This window comes from Balaenoptera borealis (assembly GCF_965194805.1).
Source record: "Balaenoptera borealis genome assembly, chromosome: 1".
Taxonomy (NCBI): Eukaryota; Metazoa; Chordata; class Mammalia; order Artiodactyla; family Balaenopteridae; genus Balaenoptera; species Balaenoptera borealis.
Genome location: NC_138860.1, coordinates 178184907 through 178198781, shown reverse-complemented (window position 1 = coordinate 178198781; position 13875 = coordinate 178184907). Strand labels below are relative to the sequence as shown.

General features: G+C 36.3%; 1 protein-coding gene across 24 annotated transcripts in view; it reads right to left on the bottom strand.

The window, feature by feature from the left end:
• EIF4G3 (eukaryotic translation initiation factor 4 gamma 3) overlaps positions 1–13875 on the bottom strand; it is a 391559-nt gene that overhangs the window by 87057 nt on the left and 290627 nt on the right. For 13 of the 24 annotated variants that reach the window (XM_082372341.1, XM_082372352.1, XM_082372358.1 and 10 more), the window contains 5 exons: positions 12255–12343; positions 7581–7827; positions 4887–5020; positions 3051–3170; positions 2547–2657 (listed from right to left, as the gene is read on the bottom strand). In XM_082372341.1, coding sequence (XP_082228467.1) covers positions 2547–2657; positions 3051–3170; positions 4887–5020; positions 7581–7827; positions 12255–12343 — 701 coding nt within the window. The remainder of the gene's footprint in view (positions 1–2546; positions 2658–3050; positions 3171–4886; positions 5021–7580; positions 7828–12254; positions 12344–13875) is intronic. The other 11 variants (XM_082372360.1, XM_082372361.1, XM_082372342.1 and 8 more) reach the window with 1 other exon arrangement.

Here is a 13875-nt window from a genome sequence, read left to right as displayed (position 1 = left end):
CTACTAAATACAAACAAAATCTAGGATCCTGTGCTGAGAGTTATGGAATATATACAAAGAAATAAAGCCTGGTTTCTTTGCTTGAAGGCCAATCCTGACTGATGACTTGAAGAGGAACTTTGAGGTATAATGTGTGCAGGGTCCACAAATGTCAAAACTAAAATGAAGTGTCAAAATTTGAGGCTAACTAGTGATACACAATTTTTTTCAGGTGAGCTAAAAAATTTAAAATTTTTTACCCACTCTTTTTCTTAAATGTATTAAATAAGAAACTATACACATCTCTGCTGTAGAATTTAATATACATTGCTCCTATCTCACTCAGAGACTATAAGCTCAAACACTTCTGCTTACCTGGATAACCAAAGAAAATAGGACCAATATTCATTCTAGCATTTTTAAAAGAGAGATAACCAAGGGTCCCTTTAAGAGAGAGGGAAGGATGATATGAGCTTAGGAAACCTCTTTGCACCTAGGATATTTATAACAGCTCAGTGAATCTCAAAGTTAGTTAAAATGAACATGAGTGGCAAGTTACCACTATAGGTCCACAGCCCCTTTCTCAATACATTTCTTCTGGGGCACTTTCTGTGATGTCTGCCAACAGATTACTATTAAAATTAACACCACAATAGCCAAGTAATTTGATTTTTTAAAAACTAGAGGGATGATACTGCCTGGGTGCTTCCAACAGATATACACTTAACTGTCCATCAAAAGACCTACCTTTATGTTTAAAAATTGTATGTAACTGCATATGACGCTAAAACAATTGCTACACATTAAAAATATTTTATAACAAGTCTGTTGCAGGAAAGTTTATACCAGGAGTCCTGGAAAATTAAGCTATCCTAAGAAGCATACCTAGTAGATCTTAACATCTTTGCATGGTAATTATTTATAAGCCAATTTGGAAGCTGTATGGAACCAGAAACTATGAAGAGTAGGGCTGCTGTTTTTTTTCCAAGCAGCATTATTGATATATAATACATATCCTTTAAAATTCTCATCTTTATCTTCACCAATATACCAAGGTAAGCTGGACAAATTACATGGAAAATGTTTGTTTGCTATGGGAGATGTTGGAAGAATAATTACTTGCATTAAGACTTAACATATTAATGTTACCTTGATTAATCAAAATAATTCCACATAAAAATTAGCTTGTGGCACATGACAAAGCTATGCAAAGAAAGTGAATTAAACAAAGCACATTTTTTGGAGACACTACAAATTATTGATAATGGCTCATTCCCTGTCACATTACTTTGCACCAAATAACCCGTTTATCTGATATATGCAGGCACATAAATTATTGGGCAAACATACATTGTGATAGTTACCTTTAAAACTCCTTTTCTAATTTCAGTATTTTGAGAGAGATATACTTATTCTTAATTCATAGTATTTCCTTTATGCTATACCTGATTATTAGACAATAGCAAGCTGATAATGAAAAGTGACAGTATACATGGGAAGAGGAGATGCCGGAATTCATATCTTCTGTGACTAACATATGAACAAAACTGAGCAACATGATAACCACAGATATTAACCAGGGAATAATCAAAATGGCATCAACATTATTTCAAATGTTTGGCAAAACAAAGATATAAAACGAAACCAGAACTAAAACAAACGTTAACAAATATAAATTTAACCCACCAACAAGGGAAATAATGCTGAAAAACAAGGTATAAAATGGTTTCTAGAAAGCTGCTTTCTAAGACTCTCTGGTGTGGAAATTCAAAAATTTAGAAAAAATTTTAATTTGGTATTTAGAGAAATTAGATAAACATTAAATTTCAAACCTGTGAGAACAGAATATTATATACACAGAGGTCTTTAAGATGGTGATGCTCAATAAAAAGTATGCTTCAAATTAAGATTTTCTGTAAGTTTTACTGTATAAAGCCTCCAACACGGTATAGACCTTTAAGTATTTTCAATCAGTATTTGGCTGCAGGCAAATAATTCAAATAATTCAAATGTCTACCAAGTGTCATTTGTTTTCAAACAGTGTAGTCTTATTTCAAAGCAGGTTTCAAAAGTTGCCATTCCAGAAATAAAAAGGTGATGGGGAAATAAAAAATGTCACCTTATATAAAAATATTTTTACAAACATAAAATAAAGTAGTGTAAACAGGGTGATCCACAAATGTACATCAAACCCCAAGCTCCTTCAGAACTTCAGATTAAGTGTTCTCTATGCCATTCCAACTTGGGAAAAAGAGGTATTCACATCACTGGCAACTTTACCCCATGCTTTCTGTAAGTCTACAAAGCATGGAGTAGGCAGAGCCTGCCAAATTCTGCATAGTGCAGTGCCCCAGCATAACTCCATTGGTGATGCCACTTCCACCGCTGAAGAGCCTGCCACTGGGGGTGTAAAGGCAATGTGCAGTTTACCAACTGCACTCTTTTGTACATATCATTTTTTCATATTTTGACTTCACAACCTACAGTAAATGAGAAGAGCAAAACAGAAAATATAACACCACAGACTACTGTTTTTTTGTTTGTTTTTTTTTAAAGATTCAGCGCACCCCTAGAGGCAGGCTCTTCAGGGGTGGGTGAGACATCTCCAGTGGAGTGCAAGTTGGGGCTTTGCTCTGTTCCAGAATTGGCAATCCATGCCTGCTCTGCACTTTGCAAATCTGTAGAAACAAAGACAAAGAGATGACCATTAGCTGAATGTCATCAGAGACCTCTAGTATATATATCAGGACACCCCAAGACAGAACAGGAATCCTATTCAAGATTGGCTCTATTTTTAACCCATTTGCAGGTCTTTTCAACTGCAAAAATATGAAAAAAAAATCGAGACCAAATTAATGTAGACCAGCTTCTTTCAAGTAAAGACGACTCAAGTGTATTCTTTATTTGTTTTAATATTAGTATGGAAAGGACAGTCTTCGCCTCTTCTACTTCTTCTTCTTGGTTAGAAGAATCAAGGAATAAAAAGCTGCTTGCTCTCTTGCCGTTAGACAAGATGACATGAAGTCTATGACAGTTTCTAACTAACTGGGTTGTAGGGAACTTGCACTTACAGGTACACCTCTTCCACCAGGGGCTTGCCTTCCAAAATCTGCAAAGGCTGGAGTAAAGTCTGGTCCTCGAGGTAAAATCCGAGGATCCAGAGTTCGCATTGGCAATTTCGGTTGGTTGATCTGCACAAAGAAACAAAGGAAAGCTTAACACAAGTTCCAGAGCATTCAGTGCCAAGAAGATAAAAACTTAGACTGAAAAGTTATGTCAGCTGAAAAGACAAGCACTGGCTTTTTGAGCCAGTGGGAGTCCAATCTGAATCCTGATAGATTCTCCTGGGCTAGCCACAGAGCCCTTAGTCAACAATGGTTTTTTGGTTCCCTGGGAATGATTAGGCTTACAATTTCCAAGGGGAGGCTAGACAATCAGTGGACTGGTTCACTAGACACTTAGGACCAGTAGAATGGCACAAGACAAGCTATTTTGAGAACTTATGAACTACGGCCAAATTTTGGAATCTTTTTCCAGGATCATCAAAGCACTTGCCTCAAAGAAACCTGATATTGCCCCTTTCGGTTTTGATGCTGTTGACTTATGGTTAGTAAAGGATGTATTTTGAGTGGACAACAAATCTCAAAAGGAGATAAGTTTCACATATTATGACTCATTTAATTTTCCTTTTTTTTTTTTTGGTTGCGCCGCACCCCTTGCGGGATCTTAGTTCCCTGACCAGGGATTGAACCTGGGCCCTGGCAGTGAAAGTGCCGAGTCCTAACCACTGGACTGCCAGGGAATTCCCTATGATGACTCAGTTAAAATCTCACTTTGTCTGCCATGTTAATCGGAGATATCTGGCTTTGTATAGGCGTATAATGTGACTATACCCTCAGCAAAGCGAAGTAGCTCAGTGAGAAATCAACTCATGATTGGCCAAAGTCAGAAACAGATAAGGTAGGAAGACAGGAAGGAATATCTTCTAAGATGATAATCTAATTCAGTGGGTATAACAAAACTTGCCCTCTGAGGTACCGAAGTAGTTTCAAATTAGTACCACCAATCATTCAACTGTCCTCATGTTAGTACCTAACAGAGAGGACTCAGCAAGAGAAATAAAACGATTTGTTGCTATAACAGAATAAAATAATATAAATAAGGTCTGGAAAAGCAGCTGCTAGAAATCCCAATAAGAACTGTATCTCATTCTGTAACAAAGTTACCGTCTACACTTTAATTAGGGATTAACAGTTCCTCTATAAAATGAGAGCTTAGTCACCAGAACTGGTTCATCACTGATTTACATGAAATTATTTGGGCAGATATACACCTGACTTTACATCTTTTAATTTAATAAACAGATGAAATAAACACTGACTGGACTAATTTTCTGTATGCACCGTTAAGAACAGATGTAAAGAGAAAGGGTGCCTATTTATTTGCACAGGTTAAAGACTAATCCTCCTATAAGTATCTCTTAGGGAAATTTTGAGTTATACACTATTTGAATTATGTTAACTCCCACTGAAGTTCGATCTGCCAAATACTTTCCTAGGTTTCTGACCTAACCTCAATACCATTCTAATTCCCTATTGAGGTTTTAGAACAGTGGGGAAAGATAGGTATATTAGCCCAACAGACACAGTTTCTACCACATCACTAGGAAACAGCCATAATAAGCTGACAATAAGTTTTAAAACTTTACCCCTCAAATATGAGCCAAACCCCACAATTACTGTAATCTATAATAAACCCAAAACCCAACAATGCTTAATTAAACATTTAATTCAAATGCCATTTGGTCTAACAATTTCTAAGAATTGCTCACACTTCGCATATTTGCATTGATAGTTAAAAACAGTTCCCACCAAAAAGACATAGCTTTCTCTGAGTGCTCAGCTTACCTTGTCAAGAACCACATCACTGATGGGAGGCAGGCCCTCTGGTTTCTGAATACATGCTGGCATGAACTGGAAATCCAGCAAAAACTCCCTGTCATACTGCTTCTTGCCTTCTGTATCAGCAGGCTTCCAGGATTCTAAAAAGAGGAATGCAGGCAGACAACTGTCTATAAGGTCATTATATGTATATCCAGTAAGAGTATAAGCTGATTGTAATATTTTACTTTATCTCATCAGATACAAATAAAGCCACCAAGGAAACACTGAGCTTCAGTCAGAAAATGTCATATAAAGATTTAAACTGTTATTTGTTCTTTTATCCCCTTCTGGATACCTTTGAATAGTAAAGTAATCTGAAGTAAGGTGCTATAGGAAACATTTCATTTACACATTAAGCAGCCTTTGGTCAGGGACATGTAATAATCCTCATTAAATAAACTACCAAGCCTTTTTTTTAAATACAATTTTTAAAGGTTATACTCCATTTGCAGTTATTACAAAATATTGGCTCTATTCCCCATGTTGTACAATACATCCTGTAGCCTATCTTACACCCAGTAGTTTGTACATAATAATACTCTTGGTTTCCTGGAAAAGAAGGATACTTTGTATGTTCACTTGGAAATGTTACTTTGGAGGGAAAAAAAAAAAAGGTAAAAGGATGTAAAACACAAAAGCAAATAACTTATTAAAGATTCTGAAAAGTCTAAGCAGTCTATAGATTATTTTCCCTGATTACATTTTAATCTGAAGAAAACAAAATAATGTACTTGCTTACTGAGCTGACTAGACCGGAAGAGCACATATCTTTGTCCAAAAATCTTGTCACTAAACATATTCTTAGCTAATATTTTTAATAGGAATTTTAAATTAGTTCTTTGCCACAGCACTTACTTTGCTACTCTTACTATTGTTTCAGCTATCATTACTCACAATTCTACTATCATTATATAAAGTTGGAGAATTTCTTGAAATTTTTATTGGATAATAAAAGCAAGTCACAGTTTTTTCTTTTAATTAACAAAACACTCATCAAAATCAGGTCCCAGATCACTTCATGACAGGACACTGGATCCTTCTTTATCTTAGTGGTTCCTAATATACAGGTCATAGACTCACTGATGGTCTGTGAGATTTTACAGATATTTTATTACCATATTATATTTATTAAAATATATACAGTTTATTAGGATCTAAATTTTAAATTGCCCTTTTCCTCAGTTACTGCTAGTGTATATTACTGGGGCAAAGGGCAGTTAGTTGATCAATATAGTTAGGGTCTATAGTTGTGCACTTTTTCCTTGCCAAACTAAAGGATAAAAATATAATTTATACAGTCCTAAAAAATGACAAGAGTCCTTCAATCCCTGAACAAGGATTGGTGGTAGCCCAAGTGCTTGGCAGTATAAGCCTGGATCTTTAGAAGAAGTGTCAGTATATTGAGCTTTAAGTGTCAATATATTGAGCTTTAAAACTTTACCACTCAAATCTGAGCCAAACCCCACAATTACTGTAATCTATAATAAACCCAAAACCCAATAATGCTTAATTAAACATTTAATTCAAATGCCATTTGGTCTAACAATTTCTAAGAATTGCTTAGAAATTTAAACAAAATTTACAATAGCCTAACCTTACAATTTCATAAAGCTCATTAGGAGTACAGTTCACTGGTAGTGTTTTCACTAAATATAAGTGATCAGTATATTACGGTGGGATCGATGAAGGGCTTTCAAACATTTTTGACTACAACTCACAGTAAGAAATATAGTGATTTTACGACTCTGAGCAAACACACACATATATAAATGAAATTAAAAGTTTAAAAAAACAATACGTCCCTTAGTGCATGTAATGCACTGACAATTTTTATTCTATTCTCCTTTTTAAAAAATGTTGGTTATAACTTACTAAATTAATTTCACAACCTATTAAATCGGTTAAAACCAGAAGTTTGAAAAACACTGGTCGAGATTATTTTTGAGGCCTGATATTTTACATTCAAACACTACCTCATGCGGACGTCACTTTAGATTTGGCAGACTAAGAAAAACTTTTCACCTAACCCAAATTTTCTACCTTTCCCCACATGTCCACACCAAATATCCATAAATCTCAAAGTCAACCATGGTTTCTATAGTATTAGGACAGAGGTTTAGTGCATTTGACGGTGTCTAAAGGTGAAAGATCCTCTAGGGTTTATCACATATTTCATAGGGCACTTCCCATACCACAGGTGCTTAATAACTTAGTCATACTGCTTCCAACTGCCTACTGGCGTTCAGCTCTACAGAGTGAGTTCTATCAACAAACTAAGTTCAAGGTTTGTGAAATGACAAGTACACTATCTCAAGGAACATGGCCATCATATCTGAAATATCTCTTTCAATTAAAATGAAAAAATTAAATTTCTCTTGTCGAATTCTACCAACCTAGCACTGATTTCCTTTGCCAGCTGCTCCTCCAATGCCAGTGAAAGCAGAATACCAGCATCAGATCTCACTTCCGCCAACATAGGACTCTCTGGATTTGCTAGCTACTAACGCCCGCCTGCTGATCTATTCTGTAAATATTACATTGTGATGAGCCTCTTCCTTCCATCCAATATTTCTTCATGAGGAGGCAACATTTCTCTAAGTTGCAGTACAGTGAAGGAGAGAAGGAAAGACATACACAGGAAGACAGGGATAAACTTACCTGATTTAAATGGGAATGTGACCCCTTCACCAGAACTATCAGTGAAGCCTGAATTAGCATCTATTCCTTCACCCTCAGAAACACTCTCAGCACCATTGCGTACAGGCTCAGCCTCTTCTCCATTTTCTTCCACAGTTTTCACATTTTTTAGGTCAGAGGGGTCTCTTTCAGGATGAAACCCTTGGCTCATTTTATCCTGTTCAGATTCAAGTACTTTGTCACCTGAAAGCTCCTCTTCAGCTTTAGGCTAAAGCATAAGTGAACACAGAGGTTATATTCTTTTCACTGTGTGTAAATACACAGGAAGACCCACATTTATCCCCTCAAAAAGCATAGGAAAACATGTCACTCAAGATAAGGATGTCTGTGTTCAGCATATGGTACTAAAATGGTAAGTTTATTTAAAACACTTTTCTCATTTCATGTCCTGGGATAAAGCAGACAATTCAAATGGCTACTGAAATGCTTTAACATGACTAATGAAATCTAAATATACCAAAGGTTAAAAAGGAAAGAACTGTTAATCCTTGGAACTTGATGGACATGAAAGAGTTCTAGTCAGAATCTATATCAAGCACTATTACCCTTGCCACTAAAGCTCAGCAAATATAAAAAGAAACACACTAGAGGGTATTTTTTGTGCTGTCCTCTGGCTGTGAAATAGAGAGTTCAATGAATAGTTTAAAGTATGCTAAGTCCCACAAAGCTGACCATCCCTCACATTTAACAAGGAGGACACTTGTTAGTTAAAATCTATTTTGTTTACTGGTTCTTAGAATTCTCTGAGATTGTGACCTTGTTCAAATTATACATGGAAAAATGCTTGGAATATATTCCCCCAGGGAGAAATCTGGGTTCCAGGGCATCCTATTTTTAAAAGGCAAAATCGAATTAAAGTTATTCACCAGATTATTTTTGACCATCTCAGTTTCAGATACAAAAAAAAAAAAAAAGTAATTCTTAAGGGCCATATCAGCCCTCAAAACTCCCTGAGGCAAAGTTCTCAATGAACTTTAAGTCTTTCTTTTTCAAAGGGAAGCACTCTGAAAACAATCCTTCGGAAGAAGCTCTCAAAGGAAACAGCAATTTACCACAAATCCCAGTGGATAAATTCACACTAGGAGAGCCAAATTCGAGGCTCTATTGAATTGGTTGAACAGAGAGGATGGTATAAAAGGATGTCATATACACCAGGAAGTAGTCACCCAACTGATTTATGAAAAAAAAATTTTTAAATTAAAGAGTTACAAACCCTACTTTGTTATTAAGTATTATAACAGATATGATACTAATAAATTTTCTTCTACTAAAATCAGATCATGGGGAAAAGACGCTAAATTTTAAAATGTTATCAACAGAAACAGATGGTTTTTAGGCCTTGTTTCTAAAATGGAAATAAAAAGTTCATGCAAATACACTCCCTTCTCTCTCTCTCTCCCTTGTTCTTCCAACAGGAAGAGCACAGAAACCATCAAAAGAAAGACAGACATAAAAATTCCAAGAAAATAAAAGACGAAAATAATTTATTTTTATAAAACATGGCAGTAAGTGAGGCATCTTTTATACTTTGAGAAGAAACTGATCTACCAAGTTTGAATCATGAATTAGCAGCCTCACTTTTTCTTATTCTATACTCTACTATAGTCTAAACTCAAAACAACCTTGTAATACCACCTTATAATTAAGTACAGGTCATCAAGAAGATCTTTAATAATCTGGCATGTGAGTCTGTAAATGGTACTTAAACTTATTACAGAGCAGTATAACTACATTATACAATGATATAGAACTCTTATTATAGATCCTGTAAAATGTGAAAAAATGCTGTTTTAGAGAAAAAAATTTATTGAGTCATCTTCTCTGTACCTAAAACCAACAACAACAAACAATCTATTGGATATAAACAGAGGATGCATTACTTAGAAAGTCAATTTCTAACTGGAAAAAAAAAGAATAAAGAAACTTGGCCCATGCATGACAAACCATAATTCAGAGCACAAAGAATCAATGAGGTGTCTGAGGCACATTATTAGAAGGGATATTTTTCAAGGGAATCCACAAAAAAATTGCTGCATTAAATATTTATGATGATTATTTTTCCTTCAGCAGGATGGAGCTCTACTCAATTAGTCTGTAAATGTCTAACAGTTCTTCAGTTGTTTACCCAGAAAACCAGATTGAAAAAAGAAAACACTTTATTGGCCAGACTGTCAAAGCAGAAACTTTTATAGGAACTTACTAAAACAAGAATTTAGTTGACAAAACTGCCTGCTTAATGCACAAGTTTTTGTTTTGTTTTGTTTTTTTAAATTAATTAATTAATTTATTTTTGGGTGTGTTGGGTCTTCGTTTCTGTGCGAGGGCTTTCTCTAGTTGCGGCAAGCGGGGGCCACTCTTCATCGCGATGCGCAGGCCTCTCACTGTCGCGGCCTCTTGTTGCAGAGCACAGGCTCCAGACGCGCAGGTTCAGTAGTTGTGGGTCACGGGCCCATTTGCTCCGCGGCATGTGGGATCTTCCCAGACCAGGGCTCGAACCCGTGTCCCCTGCACTGGCAGGCAGATTCTCAACCACTGCACCACCAGGGAAGCCCCAATGCACAAGTTTTTAAAGTGCTAGAAAATCAGATTGACAACTACATATGTAACGATCAATGAAATATCTTAAAAATTTAAAATAAATTTTAGGATGCCCTGACTAACAATTTTAAGATGAATCATCCTTCAAGCTACCTTTCTAGGCTATAATTTAAAGAATTTGGTTAAGTACTTGCAATAATGTAACAACTCAATATATAACCTAAAATATGCTGATACCTAAACCCATTCTTTTAAAGGCTGAGAAAAATCTAAGAAAAGAAGACCTTAAAAAAAAAAAAAAAAAAAAAAAAAGAAGACCTTGATGATCAGTGAAAAATGAAGACAGTGACAACCAATATTTACTAAACTACTCTGGTAAATGCTCAATTTTAGGAAAGACAAGGGAATAGGATTTCTGGAAAAAGTCTGTGTGCAAATGACCAAATATCTTTTTATTATACTTTTAAACTATAAGTTTAAGAAAAAAGTGATTGGTTCAAAATGAGTCCAAACAGTTCTTCTGTATGAAGAATAACAATCTAAAGCAGGTTTTAGCAAACTATGGCCCGTGGGCCAAATCTGGCTCCTCACCTGTTTTTGTATAGTGTGCAAGGTAAGGATGGTTTTTACACTTGTAATGGTGGAAAAACATTTCAAAGAAGAAAATTTTATGATATGTGAATATTATATGAAATTCAAATTTCAATAAACTTTTACTGAAATACAGCCACTCATTCATTTGCACATTGTCTACGGTTGCTTTTGGGCTATAGCAGCAGAGTTGAGAAATTGTGACAGGGATCATATAGTCCACAAAGCCTGATAGTTACTTTACCATCTGGACCATTATAGGAAAAATTTGTCAACCCCGACCTGAAGATGAGGATGAATACTTGGAGGCACAGGAATAGTGACCTACCCATTTAATATTCAATAATGCTTTGAAAAACAGCCACAGGGCAAAGAAACACAAAGTATAATAGAACAAAGTGAATAAATAACAGCTGAATCTAAAGAGAAACCAGTCTGTGAAGCTCTTACAGCCATACCAGGAATGTATGCGATTCCCCTGCCTCTGGAAGGTATTTTATTCTTTGGAGGAGCAACATTTTCCTGTTCAGTTGCAATAGGAGTGTAGCAACTATTTGCACCTCTATAACTTTCTGCCAATTCTTACGCCCTGATAACCATAATGAAATCACTCCCATGAAACTTAGTGGTTGCTACGGGACTAACTGTGACATCAACAGAGCACCATGTACGAGCAATGACAGGACAGGGAGAAGTAACAAAGGGGTATTATGAGCTGCCTGAAGGGGGTAATAATTATAACCAGCTAGAAAAGTTTTATGAAATAAATGCATTTAAAGTTATTTTAAAGTAATTTCTACATTTTAATGTTATCATCTTAAACATTCAATGAAAATTATTTTAATAAAGTAGATATAAGAAGAGCTCAAGAATAAAAAAGCAACATAGAGACTGTTTATATTACTCTTCATTAAAAACTTCAGTACATAAGACTAAAGATACTGAGATTAGAGACTATGAAATGGGTAGAGCACTCCTTAGGACTAAATCTGCTCTTGATTCTTCCTCACATCATGTCCTGGACCTGGTATGTTGTATCCTACAGCGAAATCTGGCATGGCTTAGTTCAAATAGACAAACCATATGTGAAAAGTTATATTCCTGGGATTCAGCTAAAAGACAACAGATTCAAAATCAATCTCCTTAAAATATATCTGATGATTTCCACCAGCACTGCTAATAGGTATTTGAAAATAATCCTGTTTTTAAAAAACCAGATTAGTCTTTCCGTCTGCTTAATATAAGGAAAAAAATTAAACAATACTTATTTTTGCCACTTGAGAAGAGGTATTTTGAAACAGAGACAAGAATTCAATGAAATTGAACATGCTATTAACAATCTTTTAAAAATTCTGTAAATGGATTAAAAAAAAAAAATCAGACCCTGAGCTTGATATATTTGCTTGGAAAACAGTATCTCAAGAAAAAGTTACAAACCCACATTGTTTTAGGAAATGGCACCACTGTTCTGAAGATGAGCTGAAGAGATTTACTGCTGCCCCTTACCTCCGATTCTGCCTCTAACAGCTCTTCACTGGTTCGGGTCCGATCTTTTGGTTTCTTCCACGTCTTTGGTGCAGTTATAGCTGTCTGAGCTGAAACAGAAAAGCAAACTGCCATTACTTCCCACTGCAAAGTTTGGAAACATTAGGTCTAAGTGATACCTGTGTTCAAATTTAGCAGAAAAAAAGAGGGCTTCCTCCACACTGAGGAGATAGATGGATGATAAAGTGAAGAGCTGAGTAGCTGTGGCCCAAAGATGGCAATGGCAAATGTCTTAGGCACAAATTGGTCACATCAGTTCATATGGCCTTCAACCAGTGGCCTAAGTTCCTCCTATTTCATGGTTAGGACATACTGAGGTACATAATTCAGTATGAGGTCAGTATCTATATAAAAAACTGCCCTACCAGCCAATTCTAGACTTGGGCCTGGTTCTACTGTTAATCAACTATGTGATCATAAGCAAGTCACACTTCTCAGGCACCAGCATATTCAACTATAAAGTATAAGAGTAAGATTAGAAGATATCTAAGGTTCCTTTAAGCCACAAAAAATATTAAATTCCAGATTCTGGTTTTTTCTTAATGATTTTTTAAAAAATTTTATTTAGTTTTGGCTGTGTTTTGGGTCTTCATTGCTGCGCACAGGCTTTCTCTAGTTGCGGCGAGTGGGGGCTACTCTTCGTTGTGGTGCGTGGGCTTCTCATTGCGGGGGCTTCTCTTGTTGTGGAGCACAGGCTCTAGGTGCACCGGCTTCATTAGTTGCGGCACATGGGCTCAGTAGTTGTGGCTCATGGGCTCTAGAGCACAGGCTCAGTAGTTATGGCGCACGGGCTTAGTTGCTCTGAGGCATGTGGTAACTTCCTGGACTAGGGATGGAATCCATGTCCCCTGTATTGGCAGGTGGATTCTTAACCACTGTGCAACCAGGGAAGTCCCCAGATTCTGTTTTAAAAAGCTTTCTAGGGACTTCCCTGGTGGTCCAGTGGGTAAGACTCGCATTCCCAATGCAGGGGGCCCAGGTTTGATCCCTGGTCGGGGAACTAGATCCCACACGCATGCCTCAACTAAGAGTCCACATGCCGCAGCAAAGATCCTGTGTGCCGCAACTAAGACCTGGAGCAGCCAAAAGAATTAAATAAATAAACAAACAAACAAATAGATATGCTTTCTAGACAACAAAAGGATACTTTGATTAAGATTTCATTAGATAGGCAGCACTTCTACAACATTCAGCTCTCACTTCACATCAATACTGTTGGCCTACCCTTTCATACTGCTGGGGTGAAAATTAAGGAAGAAACAGATCATTTTTTTTTCTTTTTGGCCGTGCCGCACAGCTTGCCGGATCTTAGTTCCCAGACCAGGGATCGAACCTGGGGCCCCAGCAGTGAGAGCACCTAGTCCCAACCACTGGACTGCCAGGGAATTCGCAGAAACATAGTTTTTATTGAATTATTCTATTGTACCAGAAGTTTTAGATGGAAAGTTAAGCTTACAAAGGATTTTTAAAATTTATTTGGCTTACAAATTCCACAAAATCATTCAACACTTGGATGTACAATTTAATGATAATTTAAACATCACATAGCAAATAGAATATATTAAAAGGATCCCACAAAAGG